At 37.1% G+C, this 18,191-nt stretch overlaps 1 protein-coding gene across 1 annotated transcript in view; it reads left to right on the top strand.

Annotated features, from left to right (window-relative positions):
- The window catches only part of LOC145685930 (uncharacterized), a 113,140-nt gene extending 95,167 nt beyond the window's left edge, over nucleotides 1-17,973 (top strand). Inside the window, exon 7 of the mRNA XM_081758706.1 lies at nucleotides 17,513-17,973. Within this exon, the coding sequence (XP_081614832.1) occupies nucleotides 17,513-17,690 (178 nt within the window). The 3' untranslated portion in view covers nucleotides 17,691-17,973. The remainder of the gene's footprint in view (nucleotides 1-17,512) is intronic.
- Nucleotides 17,974-18,191: the final 218 nt, after the last annotated feature.

The raw sequence follows: 18,191 nt of genomic DNA, 5'->3' as shown, positions 1-18,191 counted from the left end.
GCCTTTGGCATGGAAGACCTGGCTTCGATTCCCAGCGGGAGCTCATGTAGTTCGGATTTCAAGTTAATCAGTTGGTCCCGTCTTATATAGTCTCGCTGCTGAAAGGGACGTTAAACTCAAAATCAACTCAATTCAACTCCTCTCTCTCTCTCTCTCTCTCTCTCTCTCTCTCTGTGTGTGTGTGTGTATGCAAAGTGCAGAGAACATGAGTTCGTAGAGTACAAATATCTCATTCTATTATTTAAAATTTCAATTTATTAGTTCATGAATGTTTTCCGATTCATAAAAACATACTCCGCTTATTTCTACATCGTTGTTTTTTAGCCGTAAAATTTATTGGTAATAAATATTGCCTTAAAAAGTTTCATGAAGTGAAAATCTAACGATTCTTCATTTCAAGAATGTTTCAAAAACTTCAATGCGTTCTTCTCTCAGAATCCACCTTTGATCTTACAATATTAGATTTCGTCAGTTTAAAACGGTTTTCTCATAGCTTTACTACTTTTATAGATTTACGTTCTGCAACATTTATAAATAAGTAGATGTAATAGAGAGAGAGAGAGAGAAAAAAAAGGAGAGAGAAACACTATGTAAATTTTTACTTCCCAACTTGAAATATTAGAAAATTTTCCGGTTCCCGAAATCTAATTGGAAAATTATAATTTGTTGCTGTCTAATTTTCCTCTACAGGAATTGTATATCTCAATGTGCAGTTAAATATAGTGGAAAATTTTCCACCTAACATCACTATACATAATATTCAAAATTGTCCGGATTATGAAAATTGTTTTCACTTGTTTCTACATCGTGATGAAAATTTCCCGATTCATGAAAATTCCTTTCACATGTTTCTACAGAGCAATAAAACTTTCCGATTCACAAAAAGTTGTTTTACTTTTTGTTTCAAAATGATGAAAATTTTCCGACTCATAAAAACTTCTTCAATTTTTCCATACAAGACACAAAGTATTTCGATTAATGAAACATTGTTTCACTTGTTCCTACATAGTACTGAAAATTGTGTGTGCCATGAAAATTTTCAGATTCTTTAAGCGATCTTTCACTTTTTAACATTTTTATACATGATTTCAATCAATTTTATGAATACTGAGGAACTGTTACTTGATCACTAATATTTGTTAAGAACGGAAAACCTTCCGGAAAAATATAGCGGAAAATTTTCCACCTCACATCACGGCTAAACAACGATATAGGAATACGTGGAGTATATTTTTATGAATCGGAAAATTTTCCGTTTCAAAATTTTCCGGAAAATTTTCATCGCTGTACAGGACAATCTTTGATTCATGAAAAGTTGTTTCACTTGTTCCTACATAATACTGAAAATTGTCTGAGCCATGAAAATTTTTAGATTCTTTAAACGATCTTTCAATTTTTAACATTTCTATACATAAATTCAATCAATTTTATGAATACTGAGGAACTGTTACTTGATCACTGATATTTGTTAAGAACGGAAAATTTTCCGGAAAAGTATAGAAGAAAATTTTCCACCTCACATCACGGCTATACAACGATGTAGGAATAAGTGGAGTATGTTTTTATGAATCGGAAAATTTTCATCACTGCTTGTAACCCATTGTGCAACAACACACAGTTGAACTGCAGGCACATCTTTTGTAAGTACTTTATTTCAAATTAAAAATGTTCATTAGTGGAAATATTCTTCAATCTTAGTTCAGCTGGTATTGTTTAAAAGATATAGGACTGCTTTTCCCTGCATGAAATAAATATATATAAAACAATACATTTCGTCTTAAGTTGCTTTTAGTATTCAAATTTGTATATTGCGTATAATTCATTTCGAGATTGGGCCGTGGTGACGGATGCGCATTTAGTGTAAAAAGTTCTAGATTTGAAACGGGACCACACCACACCACATGAAATTTCTGACGTACAAATGCCGTATGCATTGCTTTTCTCGGGGCTTTCCTGTTTCTCTCTAGCCGATTCACATCTTTCTTCATTCGCGTCTGATTTTTATTATCTTGCAATCAGTCACGTCAGTGACGTATGGGCTGTCTCGGTTGTTCAAACATTTCACTTCATTGGGGGACTTGCATTAAGCAGGATAGTGTATTCAGATTAGTAGATTTTCCTCTTTATTTTCATAATTCGTTTAAATATTGCATACACTTACGCGTGTTAATATTACGTTTTCATAAATATGTAACATATGTAATATTACATATTTCTTACATTTTTAAGCGATTTTTGTTACATATTTATGTACATATTTAGGGGGTTAATATTACATAAAAATCCGGACTGTACTGATCACTACTAGCTATTTTTTAAATGCCATTAACATATGAAATGCTTCCAATTTGAAGGCATTTATTGGAATCATTTCTCCATGAACTACTTGTATCGCACGGATAGTTTTTTTCTCTGCATATGTATCTAGTTGTGTTTTATTTACCTAAAAAGAAATATATATATATATATATATATATATATATATATATATATATATATATATGTATGTGTGTGTGTGTGTGTGTGTGTGTGTGTGTTTCTGTGAGTGTGAACATGTGTTAGTATATTTTTAATATGTTAATTAATAATAAGTAACCTTAAATTCAGAACTTCAATTCGTTAAGAAATTAAGTAATTACTATGATTTCAAACATATGTAGTAGACAAACTACATTTTGGATTTTAAATACAAATATTAAACATATTCTTTAGCTCCATCGATCAATATTGAGAAATTCGTAAAGAAGACTCCTTTTAAATTTCCGATATGTCTCACAATATATATATATATTCATAAAAGAAGTAACTAACTCTATGGCCTATGGAACAAGGAGGTTCAATGCCGTGCTCATAAAACCTCTCCAATGACTGATGTCCTCGCCCAACTGGATCCAGTTTCTACTTTGTATCCTTATTTTTGCGAGATCCATCTTAATATTGTTCTCTCATTTGCGTCTAGGTCTTCCTAATGGACATTTTCCGATTGGATTTCAAGGGAAAACTTTGAAACCATTCCTACTTTCTTACATTCTCGCTACATGACCCGCCCACCTGAGCCTCCTAGATTTGATGATTCTAACAATGTTTGGTAAAGAGTACAAATTATGCAGTTTCCTTATAAAGTTTCCGCTATTCCCCATTCCCGTCCCTTTCAGAATTTTATTCTCAAATACTATCAGTCTGCGTTCTTTCCTTAACGTAAGGGATCATGTTTCGGAACCATACAGAACAACAAGCATGATTATCGTTTTGTATATTTTAAGCTTCAAATACCTCGACAAAATTTGCGACGACAAATGATTTTGAACTGAACAATAACACGAATTCCCTGTTTCAGTCGACATTTAATTTCTTCGTGGATATGATTTTGGTCTGTTAATATTGATCCTAGGTACTTGAAAATTTCCACTTTATCAAAAGTATCATTTGACACTTTGACGCATCCATAATTTGCAGTATTACGATCCCAGCGAACTTCAATGTATTTAGTTTTATCTCTCTGCTTTGTATTTCTAAACCTGCAAGCGTTTAATAAGGCATTTACATTTCTTTTTATTGTTCTACTGTCATCTGCTATGAGATTTAGATCATCAGCATACGCCATAACCTGGTGAATACTATTCAGCTCTAGGCCCTGGTTGTGTGAGGTGCAGGTAGCCCAAGCCGAAACTAGGTATACCAAAGAACACCAACACAAATAAAATTAACTAAATAAGGTGGAGTGGCTGGGAATATTCAAAACTAAAAGCAAAATTTACATAAAATGCAAATTATAGGCATCTGCATTAATTACTTCCCTTCTTGGAGATAAAGGTACTCTCCTGTAAGAGCCGCCACTGACACCTGTAAATTCGGTAGAGCATAAAAAAATAATAACTTAGTTAACCAAAATAACAGATCTCAGGGTTATCTGTAATGTCAGTCATGGCCTAGAAGTTACTATAGTGAGTTTATGTCAATACGAAATAGGTTAAAAAAAATCTACTTTAAAATAACAGGTAGCAGCCTGTTTTAAAACTCACTATACTCATGACTATGTATTGGTTCTATGGGCATGATACACTCTGGGCCCCATTCAGAGAGCTGGTCAGATACACAAACAACAAGGGAAAATGCTTCCTTGTCTCACCCTCCTGAAACAAAACATGTTTGATTAGTAACAGGTACTCACCCTGCAGCAAAATCAGAACAACAGAGATACTGGGATTAGATGGCGGTTTATTCCGTCTTGGTATAGCATCAAAACGACCGAAGATACACATTAACACTCCCTTTTCACAAGTATTGAATTTCCTTGGTAGTGCACTACGAATCACACACTCTTGAACTATATATATATCTTTAAACACACTTTCTTTCACAAAGAAAAAGAAAAAAAACCAAAATAAAGTGGACGTGTTACACTTGAAAATGAGATCTGTCTGATCTCAGAAATGATTTAAAATTTTATAGACACAATTTCATTATCTCCTCATGTTTAAGAGTTCACAGTCTCTGACAGTTTCAGAGAGGAGTAATTCAAACACATAATATATATTGATTTATCATAGGAATGAATAGAAATATCGAGGAATATAAAAATAATTAAATATTTAAACTGGTTCGGCGCACTCTTCCTGTAGTGGATATCACTCACGCACACTGTTCTGGCTTAAGTCACCACGTAGCTGCACATTTCCATTCCACTGGAGAAGTTAGTGTTCTTACAATTTTCTACGCCGGACGACGCATTATCAGGATGCTGACATATCATATGTCTGTAAAACAAGCAAATTACTTATTGCTTGAATCCTTGTTCCAATGTCCAAGGAGGTCCTGCCGTATATGACGTGACAGGCCTATTTATCTCAACTAGAGATATAGAATATTTAATGGTAACAATTCCATAATGGAAATATGTAAATGCCCCTGTGCTTATGTGGGGTTTTAGACAACAGTGTCTACTTCGTTCTGCTTATTAGAGTTACAACAAGCACTGTGTTAAAAAAAATATTTTCTCAAAGTAACTGCTCATGTTAATTTGACGTTGTTGAGCATTCTAACTTCAAACGTTAGCACTGCTTCAGTCACTGATGAATGCCACAAATAAGGTGATATGTAATATCAAAGTTCACCAAACACACACGGTTCCCGATACATGTTCGGCTCATGTATTTCCACAGGAAAATCCCTGGGAGATCGAAAAAAAACTCAACAGTTCCTGGGTTAAACTACCGGATAATGGAGGAAGTATAGGTGACTTCCTTCCGCTGTATTTTCGATGTTTTCTCTACCAGAGCTATCAACGAACTTTTTTTTCTGTTCACTCCCGAAACAAGTATATCTCTTGCACAAAACCAGAAAAAGGAAGGACTCGCTTCCTCTTGAGTCTTTAACAAAAGGTTAAGTGCCTTCCGGCAATACTTCTGGGAGGTCCTTGCAAATTCCAAGCTCGGTCAGCTGCCTCTAGTTGCAGTTTCTTCCCGCACCCTTTTGACAGGTGCTGCTGTCATTACAAATGACGGTGAACTTGGAAACTTCTGCTCACAACAGAAGTCTATGAGATTTTCAAAACAAACGTAATTATATTTAATTATAACTAACACTACGAATATGAGAAATACATGTTATATACTGAAATAAAGTAAAATATACATAGAATACAATGTTATACCTGTGATAAACTGTCATCTCTCTCAGTAACAGAATTAAGCCCATTTTCCTGTGGCTGTCCTTCAAAACTGTCTGCTACTAATGGCATCCATGTTTGTATGGAGAGAGATAGAGGAAACATCTTTGTTTATTATTAATTTTGACAATTACAAGAGCCAAATGTCTTGTACGAAAGGGATACACGTTGACAAAATAAGTCAGGAATTTTGAACGGTATTTCCAAGAACGATTGAGCGTAATACGTTAATATTAATATTTTACATAGAAAAATGAGTCAAAATAAAGTAAACATTTCAAACTGGCTTTGCATCTTGGGTAAAAATCCTAGGTCCGTCGGCTGACTGTACCGGCCATGGGTGAAAGGGGGCGGAAGAGACGCTTGGAGCTTCGCTGCTAAGAAAATCACACCTATAGAAATCCAAAAACTCACATGTTGACGATAAAATTTTTACAACTTTTTCAACAATAGAAGTTGAGCGTCTGTAACCACTGTTTCCAAATCAACGTTGCTTCACTAAAGAAGTGAGTAGGATCCTTCCTGTGTTTAATGAGTCTTATTGTCCCTCATCTAGTGATTTCTTGAAACGGTGAGTCGTGAAAGACCTCACATATAATATGCTAGGCGACGAAGAGTCGCGAGAGAAAAAAAAATCTCTGTCAGCGCTAGCTACGTCTTCCAAGTTCTAAAATCAATGCATGATTCCATAGAATATGCTTATTTCTTCATTAATTAATCCATTGTAGAGTATTTTAATATCATTCTTCCTTCATCCCCATGTATGCTATATATTATACAATGACCCAGTAATTAGATGCAAGCGGTAAAATCAAGTATAATTAGCCTATAAAGGAAATAACATAAATGAATAAATACAATATAATACAATATTGTATTAATATTTCCGTACTACGCTCGGTGTTTAAACATCTTTAATCATAATAACTAGATAATATTCAATAAGTATATTAATATTCAAGCAATTAATTGTATCACAAAATAAATCTATTTACATATTGATATGTAAATGTGCCCCTCATCTGCATTTTGATATGCAGATGAAGGAGAAGGACATCGGCCTTCTACATTATTTCCCCCCTATGATTCTAGGTGTTGTACATGCTAGTACAGGACGTAGATCATAAAGAGGGCACATTTTTGTTTCTGAAATATAATCACACAATACACAGGTTCACGAAAAAAAACATACAAAGTAAAACACTTAATAAACACAATAAACTGAAATACCAATAAACAAAAGCTAGATATAGAGAATTCAGGAGTCCCTAACTTTACATAAACCTGAATCACATAAATTCCCTTAAATACACAAATACACTATTTCAATAAATAACACTATAGCACTAACACTACGTACACTTGTGTCCAGTCCGGGGTTCGATGCGTCAATGTGTGATACTATTGCATCTCTATTTCTTCTTCAGTAAGTGGAACAACGGATCGAGAACTTCCGAGTATTTCCTACTGAAGCATCTGTAATACTGGCAGTAGCCAATGAAGGAACGCAGTTCCTTCACGTTCCGGGGTGTTCTGAAATCCAACACCGACTTCACTTTCTCCGGATCTTTACCGATACCGGATTGAGAAAGTTGGAAACCAAGTATGTTTAAGCTTTTCCTTGCGAAATTGCACTTTTTCAGCCTGAGAGTTAGGCCGCCCGCAGTGAGTAAACCTAACACTCTGTCGAGGTGTACAAGATGATCACTGAAGCTCCTGTTGGCTAAAATCAGGTCATCGACATACGCGCCGCAGTACTCTTGCGCTTCAGTTTCTATAAGCATATCTAAAGCTCTGACACAAGAAGCAAGGCTTTGTTTAGTCCCAAATGAAAGTTTCTGAAAGACATAAGATATGCCTTCATGTAAGAATCCTAAGTATTTTTGGTCGCTTTCCTTAACTTTGATTTGTAGGAACATTTCGGTTGCATCTACGCAGCTGAACCAAGAATTATCACATATATCCTGAAGAACAGATAAGGGTGGCATTGGTCTGTCAGAAAGATCGCCAGATATTTTGGCCAGAGCTCGGCCATCGATACAGACTCGAATGCGTCCGTCACTCTTAGGTGTCACTACCAGTGGATTGATATACGCCGTAGACTGTTTCTTGATCACCCCCCACGCTAACCATCTCGAAATTTCATTGGATACTAAGTTTCTAAATCTCTTAGGGTAAGGATAGATTTTTGTCTTGATTGGACGTTCGTCCGTTACTCCAATCTCATGCACGTAGTTAGCTATGCAACCTGGCTTGACATCGAAAAGGGCTTGATGCTTGAGCAGCACAGCTTGCAAACTTTCTCTTTGGGAGGCTGAGAGATCTGAGTAGTTCGATACAAACTCTTCTATCTCTGAATGGGAGGCGCGAGTTTTCACTTTCAACCACTCTTCTGGTGGGAATACGTGAACTGCCATTTCTTGGGCACTTGGGAATCTTCCATCATCCAAGTTTGGGGCACGAGTGGCCTGCTCTCTGGAGGTCTCATACTCATTCTGTGCACTAGCCCGTATGGCCTTCCGTCTTTCGTCTGACGGGGAAAAATTACAATCAAAATTATCTACTTCATCCATAATACTAAATGGTTTTTGGCACTCTCCATTCAATTCCAAACAACGAACTACTAGATCCTCAGTCTCGCAATCTACTGATCTAAACGCCACTTCTACATCATAAGGATGTTTGAGACGTAGAAGACCGGTGTCATAGTCTAACACGGCACGAGATTCGGTGAAAAAGTTGGATCCTAATATCAAAGACCTGTTCAGGCCTGAAATTATAATACCTAGAGTATGATATTCCTTCCCTTGTATCACAATGACTAACAGAGTTTGGCCAATTATCGTCGCTGATTTACTACCAAAAGCAGACGTTACCCGTATATTCTTCGCACTCAAAAATGCGGGTGGGGGTTGGCTATTTGAGACGGTGTCCCAAATTTCTTTTGAAATTGCAGAGCAGGTCGCTCCGGTGTCCAATAGACAATTTACTTCTTTTCCAAATAAACACACTTGTATCTCTGGTAGTGAGATGACGTTATTTGCAGGTAATGCATCATTACAAGAGTCAAACAAGTTCTTAAATATGCCATTCGCTTCCTCATAAATTTCCCTATCTATATCTATATGTTCTCCGTTCCTACTAAGCAATATTAATTTATTTTCAAACATGCCTTCATTAAAATGCTTCTTTGATTTTATCTGTAAACACAAATTACAATTTTCTTCTTCTGTTACAAAAATTTCTTTCACTGCGGTTTCGCAAGAGTTATCAACATTTTCATTCTCTAAATTATTTTCTGTATTTAGCACATACTTGGGATGTAATTTCGTCAACTCGGGTGAACAAGTTCTCTCCGTGTCCATCCTACCGCCGTCGCAAGTATATGCGGACAATCCTCATTCCCTTGAAGAAGGAGATGAGGATTGGTTACTCCTGGTACTGTTTGTATTTTGGTTGGGAGGAGGGGGCGCTCGGTCATAGTGTTCGAGCAGTTGAATTTCTTCTTCCCTACGGAAGGAATTCCCTCTCTGACCATCCGCATTGCGCGTTCCTCCCCTCCTGCCGCGGGCTACACGACTGTTGTTGTTGTGGTGGGTGTGGGAGTTTCCCCCACGTGACCAGCCAGACGACCCACTTCCGCTGCTCTGGTTTCGAGGCGGTGAGCGCTGGTGGTTGTTTTGGTTCGTGTTTTGTCTGCGTCTCTGGTAAGGACGCTGGTTATCTCGTGTTCTGTATATTTTCTTACGAGCCAGCGGCTTACCACTCAGGCCTGAGGGGTTATTGTCCTCGTTGTCTATGCTCACATGGAGCATGTTGACCCCTTTCCTAGGGTTTTGTTGGTAGAACTGGTCGCGATTGGTCATCGACGACTGCAGTTCTTGCACTAGGTTAAGAAGTTCTGCTATGGTTTTCGGGCGAGACGAGACTATTGCCCGAAATAACCAATTTGGAAAATGCCGGGGGAGTACTTTTAACAAAGTAGCATCTGACATGGGCGGTTCTAAAATGCTGTTCTTGTGCAGCAAATCCAGCAGATATTCCGCTGGGGATTTGTGCACACGGCTATCGAAATGAGAAGTGAGTATGTTAGCCCGTAGGTTAGCCAAACATTCTTCACTTAGGTAGCACTGTCTGAACTCACACAAAATCCTCATAAGTGCGAATTTTACTTTTGTTCACCTGGAACCACTGGTACGAAGTATTTTTCACCGCCCTCGGGATAAAGCTTAGTCTCATCTCGTCGGGAACCCCAGTGACCTCGAAGTACCGGTCCAGGTCTTGAAGGAAATTATATGTTTCGGTCTCGGTCTCATTTCCCATATACACAGGCAAAGTAACGTATCGGTGTATGAGACCTAACGCTGTGGCGAGATTTTGTCTCGTCTCATGACTACATGAGCGAGACGTTGACGGAACAGGGTCTGTCTCGTGGGCTGTAGCTAGGTTCCCAGGTTGAGAACCGGGCAAGTCGCGACTCGAGGTGTTGTTCTGTGAAGGAGGACGTTCTGGTGTGCCGGAGACAGCTGGCTAGTTAAGAAGCGAAACTCACTTCCACTCTCCTGACCTGATTATTCAGCTGTAAAGTGGTCTGTTCAACACGAGACGAGACCTGTTGTATATTTTCTGTGAGATCAGAATAATTTTCTTCTAACTTCTTTGCCGTTTCTGTAACGCGTGAGTTGAGTTCTTCACGAGCGCCGTCGATCTCCCCCATTAGCTCTACTGTGGTGATCTCTAGCCGCTCAGTCAACTCCCGTTCACTGTGCTCGAGTCTCGAACTCACAGTCTCCAGCTGGAGTTCAAGACGAGCATTGCTGGACTCGATGGCCTGTTCGAGACGTTTATACATGTCTTTCGTCTCTCTATGTACTTGCTCCAGGCCAGTCTCTACTCTTTGCTCTAACCTCTCACTATTTTGTCTCGTTTCGTTACGCGCTTGTTCAAGACTTCTCTCTAAACCCTTTGAGCTTTCTTCTAATTTTGATTCTAATTTAGCTGCGTTTTCAACAAATTTTAATTCTAATTTTTGTTCTAAGTTCTTAGCATTCTCCTCTAGTTTCCTAGTACTTTCTTCTATTTTCCGCTGGCCCTGCAATATCTCACCTAAAATGGCCACAAGATTCAAATTACTTATATTATCCATAGTGCTACTAATGTTACTGGCTGGGCTAACAACACTCGGCTTTACAGAGGTTTCGTCCCTTTCCTCCCGCAACGGCACTTCCGGTTCCCTACCGGTGACTGGCGGAACTGTTTCCACCACGTCAGCGTCTCCCACTACGCTGTCCGTGCGCTCGTTAGCGCCCTGCGCTTCAACAATAATTTCTTCTGAGAGCTCGTCAGCTCTCTGAGCGAAATCTTCATTACCAAACTGATGGTCCATGTTCTCTACTTTGCGAGCCTGTGCTCGTGTTACGACCATAAAGAAAAAATTTCTACAAAGGTTTCTTCCCCCCTAACTTCAAAAGCCTGAATTCTCTAATAACACTTTTGTAGATTAAACATTCAAAACACAAAAACATAAATTGAACATACAAACACCGTACTTCTTGGAAATTTCTGGGAATAATACAAAAGTAAACCGAAAATTTACTTCAATTGTATTCTGACCAGGGAGTATATGAAGTATACTCTATTGCCCTTAACGCTGTTGGCGCCAAGTTTTATGTGAGGTGCAGGTAGCCCAAGCCGAAACTAGGTATACCAAAGAACACCAACACAAATAAAATTAACTAAATAAGGTGGAGTGGCTGGGAATATTCAAAACTAAAAGCAAAATTTACATAAAATGCAAATTATAGGCATCTGCATTAATTACTTCCCTTCTTGGAGATAAAGGTACTCTCCTGTAAGAGCCGCCACTGACACCTGTAAATTCGGTAGAGCATAAAAAAATAATAACTTAGTTAACCAAAATAACAGATCTCAGGGTTATCTGTAATGTCAGTCATGGCCTAGAAGTTACTATAGTGAGTTTATGTCAATACGAAATAGGTTAAAAAAAAATCTACTTTAAAATAACAGGTAGCAGCCTGTTTTAAAACTCACTATACTCATGACTATGTATTGGTTCTATGGGCATGATACTCTCTGGGCCCCATTCAGAGAGCTGGTCAGATACACAAACAACAAGGGAAAATGCTTCCTTGTCTCACCCTCCTGAAACAAAACATGTTTGATTAGTAACAGGTACTCACCCTGCAGCAAAATCAGAACAACAGAGATACTGGGATTAGATGGCGGTTTATTCCGTCTTGGTATAGCATCAAAACGACCGAAGATACACATTAACACTCCCTTTTCAAAAGTATTGAATTTCCTTGGTAGTGCACTACGAAACACACACTCTTGAACTATATATATATATCTTTAAACACACTTTCTTTCACAAAGAAAAAGAAAAAAAACCAAAATAAAGTGGACGTGTTACACTTGAAAATGAGATCTGTCTGATCTCAGAAATGATTTAAAATTTTATAGACACAATTTCATTATCTCCTCATGTTTAAGAGTTCACAGTCTCTGACAGTTTCAGAGAGGAGTAATTCAAACACATAATATATATTGATTTATCATAGGAATGAATAGAAATATCGAGGAATATAAAAATAATTAAATATTTAAACTGGTTCGGCGCACTCTTCCTGTAGTGGATATCACTCACGCACACTGTTCTGGCTTAAGTCACCACGTAGCTGCACATTTCCATTCCACTGGAGAAGTTAGTGTTCTTACAATTTTCTACGCCGGACGACGCATTATCAGGATGCTGACATATCATATGTCTGTAAAACAAGCAAATTACTTATTGCTTGAATCCTTGTTCCAATGTCCAAGGAGGTCCTGCCGTATATGACGTGACAGGCCTATTTATCTCAACTAGAGATATAGAATATTTAATGGTAACAATTCCATAATGGAAATATGTAAATGCCCCTGTGCTTATGTGGGGTTTTAGACAACAGTGTCTACTTCGTTCTTCTTATTAGAGTTACAACAAGCACTGTGTTAAAAAAATATTTTCTCAAAGTAACTGCTCATGTTAATTTGACGTTGTTGAGCATTCTAACTTCAAACGTTAGCACTGCTTCAGTCACTGATGAATGCCACAAATAAGGTGATATGTAATATCAAAGTTCACCAAACACACACGGTTCCCGATACATGTTCGACTCATGTATTTCAACAGGAAAATCCCTGGGAGATCGAAAAAAAACTCAACAGTTCCTGGGTTAAACTACCGGATAATGGAGGAAGTATAGGTGACTTCCTTCCGCTGTATTTTCGATGTTTTCTCTACCAGAGCTATCAACGAACTTTTTTTTCTGTTCACTCCCGAAACAAGTATATCTCTTGCACAAAACCAGAAAAAGGAAGGACTCGCTTCCTCTTGAGTCTTTAACAAAAGGTTAAGTGCCTTCCGGCAATACTTCTGGGAGGTCCTTGCAAATTCCAAGCTCGGTCAGCTGCCTCTAGTTGCAGTTTCTTCCCGCACCCTTTTGACAGGTGCTGCTGTCATTACAAATGACGGTGAACTTGGAAACTTCTGCTCACAACAGAAGTCTATGAGATTTTCAAAACAAACGTAATTATATTTAATTATAACTAACACTACGAATATGAGAAATACATGTTATCATATACTGAAATAAAGTAAAATATACATAGAATACAATGTTATACCTGTGATAAACTGTCATCTCTCTCAGTAACAGAATTAAGCCCATTTTCCTGCGGCTGTCCTTCAAAACTGTCTGCTACTAATGGCATCCATGTTTGTATGGAGAGAGATAGAGGAAACATCTTTGTTTATTATTAATTTTGACAATTACAAGAGCCAAATGTCTTGTACGAAAGGGATACACGTTGACAAAATAAGTCAGGAATTTTGAACGGTATTTCCAAGAACGATTGAGCGTAATACGTTAATATTAATATTTTACATAGAAAAATGAGTCAAAATAAAGTAAACATTTCAAACTGGCTTTGCATCTTGGGTAAAAATCCTAGGTCCGTCGGCTGACTGTACCGGCCATGGGTGAAAGGGGGCGGAAGAGACGCTTGGAGCTTCGCTGCTAAGAAAATCACACCTATAGAAATCCAAAAACTCACATGTTGACGATAAAATTTTTACAACTTTTTCAACAATAGAAGTTGAGCGTCTGTAACCACTGTTTCCAAATCAACGTTGCTTCACTAAAGAAGTGAGTAGGATCCTTCCTGTGTTTAATGAGTCTTATTGTCCCTCATCTAGTGATTTCTTGAAACGGTGAGTCGTGAAAGACCTCACATATAATATGCTAGGCGACGAAGAGTCGCGAGAGAAAAAAAAATCTCTGTCAGCGCTAGCTACGTCTTCCAAGTTCTAAAATCAATGCATGATTCCATAGAATATGCTTATTTCTTCATTAATTAATCCATTGTAGAGTATTTTAATATCATTCTTCCTTCATCCCCATGTATGCTATATATTATACAATGACCCAGTAATTAGATGCAAGCGGTAAAATCAAGTATAATTAGCCTATAAAGGAAATAACATAAATGAATAAATACAATACAATATTGTATTAATATTTCCGTACTACGCTCGGTGTTTAAACATCTTTAATCATAATAACTAGATAATATTCAATAAGTATATTAATATTCAAGCAATTAATTGTATCACAAAATAAATCTATTTACATATTGATATGTAAATGTGCCCCTCATCTGCATTTTCATATGCAGATGAAGGAGAAGGACATCGGCCTTCTACAGTTGTTATATTTGATTTTCCTCATAGCGTACGGTACTCCAGAATAAAGTTGAATAGTAATGTCGACAACGCATTTCCTTGTTTCGATGCGTCTGGACGCATTTTCCTACTAAGACTTTACTTTGGGATTTATTTAAACACATCTTAATTATTCTAACCAGCTTTTTCATCATACCAAATTCTGCAAGAATGTTGTACAAAGTTTATCTCCTAATATAATAGAATCGTAAGCCTTTCTAAAATGAAATGTACCAGAGTATTGAATTCCCATTTCTTATCGATTATTTGTCGAATGGTAAATATCTGGTCGATGGTTGATTGATTTCGTCTAAATCCACACTGATAATCTCCAATAATTTCATCTGTGCATGGGATCAATTTTGCTAAAAGAATGTTTGAGAGGACATTCTATAGAATGTTGACAGAAGAGAATTGCCTTGATAATTATTACAATATGTTTTGTTGCCTTTCTTGTAAACTGGAACAATGATTCATTCTTTCCACTCTAGTGGTAATTCCTCCTTGTTCCAGATAAGGAGAATGAGTTTGTATGTCTTGTTCCACAATTTTTCTCCTCCAGCTAAGATTAACTCAGCCGGAGATTCGTCTATACCCGGAGATTTGTGTTTCTTTATTTTTCTCATAGTGATTTCTATTTCTCTTCGGCTAGGCTGTGGAATATATGGTTCTGCTGTGCATTTCTCTTTCCCCACGAACATTAGTTTTTCGGCTGAGCCTTAAGCAAATCGTCAAATAAATATTTCCATCTATTCAAGATGCTAACTGTATCAGTGAGAATATTGTTCCGTCGTGTCTCTTTAATATATACACGCGAGGTTGATACCCTTTCTTAAATTTTTTGATGCCCTTATACATGTCTCGAATATGTTTTTTACTATTATCTTCAAGTTAATTAATTTTAGCTCTCAAGAAATCGGGTTTCTTTGCTGTAAACATTTTAGAAGTTTCCCATTTGATGTCAACGAAAATTTATATCGTTCGGATTTTGTAGCCAACCCGTTTTACCTGTTTTCCCTTCTTCGCTAGTTTAATGCATTCCTGATCGAACCATGGTTTGTTCTTAGGTATTTCCAATTGCTCCAGTTCTTCCTCTGCTGAAATTTTAATGGCATCCATAATTTGAACCCAAGTATCTTCAACACTAGTGATCCCGAAACCTTCTAAACCGAGAATCTATTCGACACTCCAATCTGGTATTCCTCTTTCGCCTGGTTCTTCTCTAATTCTTTAAAACTAAACCTTTCTGTTTTCATATTGAATATTTTCTTTATTCAAGGATAATTTCTCTCCTATTATCGCTGCTACCAGATAGTGATCAGTGTCACAGTCAGCTCCTCTGAACGACCAAACACCAACTATGCTAGACTGATATCCATTAAAAACAACCCGCTCGGGAGAGTAATGCTCCCGAAAGTACGTTTTTTCGCGCGCTACTCTAGCCAGCTGTTTTACGCGCTATCCTATCCCAGTCGGTTTTTTGAAGTTGGTCACAAAATTTATATCACGGAGTACAATGGGAACAAAACGAGCCCTATATCATGGAGTACAAGGGGAACAAACGAGCCCTGCGGGGCTTCTAACCCGTTCCTACTACTACTACTACTTATCTGCACAAAAGTAAGTAAATCACTTTTTGGAGTATTATTTTCGTATTATTTTAATTTAAAAAATGTAAAAGAAACTTTCCTCGGGCCGGGTTTGAACTCACGCCAAAAGAGATTTTCCTTACTTGCATATAGCGCTAGCTCACTCGGCCACGAAGACCGACAATAATAATCGTTTGATTTCTGCTATTTGAATGCAACGTGGCAAGAAATGGGTAACGCCAACCAATCAAAACTTGTGTTTTTTGTTCCTACTTCTGGGAGCATTACTCTCCTGAGCTAGTCCTCATTAAAACGTGATCAATTTGATTGTGTGTTCTTCCATCTGGCGAGGCCCATGTGTATTTATGGACGTAGCAATGTGGGATTTTTTTTTTTTAAATCTTCACGATAAGGTTTCTGGATGTTGGAAAGTTCATGAGTCTAACGCCGTTGTCATTGCCTTTGTTATGCACACTTTCATTCCCCATAATCGTTTTGAAAATATCATCTCGTCCTACCTTCGCATTGAAAGCCCCTAATAGAATTTTCATATGGCATCGCGGGAGTTGGTCAAATACCCGTTCTATTACTTTTTCGTAAATAGTGTTTGTTATAGCATAATCGTTATCTTCTGTTGGGGCATGAGGCCGACCCTTAAGAGTAATAAAAGAAAGTTTGTAAAGTGAACCCGTTTGATTGCTGATATTAAAAGAATCGAAATTGAAATACTATTTGTGTGGTCACATACACAATAAAATTACAAAAGTTTACAATTATTACTGCAAGTTAATGTTGTCATCCATTTCGAACATTTTAAAAGCCAATAGTTTCTAATGTATTGAAATTACATTTTTTTTTATCGATAATATGAAACGTTGTATATACGATAGGTGTAAAGTCCATAACTATTATCCAAGTGGATTTGTATACAACTTTTAACAAAAAGGCCAAAGTAAGCCTCTTGAAAACAACTCATATTTGTAGAATACATAATGATTGTTTTTGGCTGTTGCAATAGTTTGTTCAAGCAACTTGATAAAAATTCTACTTCGCCCCGGGCGCCGAAATCTCTAGCTACGACTCTGTAATACACGCACCTGCTGTTTGGGTTTCTGGAAATATTGCAAAGCTTTTGACATACTTCTATAGTGTTATACTCTGATTCCACACTAAGTACTGTATCAGGGGCACTTGCCCCCCTGAGTTTGTGATTTGTGTAGATTTTATCAATAGGATAGTAGTAAGTCAGTGAAAAATGGGAAATTTTACTTATATCAAGGGGTCTTGCCCACCCAAGCTAAATCTAAAATGACGCTACTGTACTGTATTCTTGCTTAAGTGCTTTTCGCAGCAGTGATATTATTATTATTATTACTATTATTATTATTATTATTATTATTATTATTATTATTATTATTATTATTATTATTATTATTATTATTATTATTATTATATGTGCTTATTTTTTTCTAGGATTGAAAATATGGATCTTCGAAGCAAGGTAAACTACTTCCAGCTACGAGAACTACATGATCAGGAATCTTGGTTGACACGGTCTGTCCAAATACTCCTCAATATAATGCGATGCCCTTTGTCAATAATTCATAGTGTTTTGTTTTTAATTTTACCAAGCAACTCTCGCCCAGAATGACTTTCAGTCTTAAATAATGATAAATAAGGACTTATCTTCAAAGAAAACAAAGAGAAGAGTATTGAATGCATTAGGAATTTTCCTTTTTTTTCTTTCTTTTTTACAGGTTAAGCTATACTAGATGATCGGAGACTAAATATCATTTAGATAATTTTCTTTTGAACTATATTTTAAGGAATAGTACAGGAAAAGTACAGAGATAAAGTAATGGTAACTTCTTTTGTATCTGAACTTTAGAAAATTTTTCGTATCTTTATAAATTGATTAAAAGGATGAGTCTATATGCAAAGTGTATTATTTAAAACAAGGAGCAAATGTCACGTATACACAGTGGCGTATTTAGGGGGGGCTTCCGGGCTTAAGCCCCCCCCCCCGAAAACTTACTTAGTGTAGTAAAGTATACGAAATATATTGCATAATTTTCACATTTTCAGACAAAGCCTCCCCCGAAAGTTAGCAAAGCCCCTCCCGAAACAAAATCGTAAATACGCCACTGCGTAT

Source organism: Thermobia domestica, chromosome 5 (assembly GCF_964235325.1).
Source record: "Thermobia domestica chromosome 5, izTheDome1.hap1.1, whole genome shotgun sequence".
Classification (NCBI taxonomy): Eukaryota; Metazoa; Arthropoda; class Insecta; order Zygentoma; family Lepismatidae; genus Thermobia; species Thermobia domestica.
Note: the sequence above shows the minus strand (reverse complement) of the source record. Positions and strands in the feature narration are given on the sequence as shown.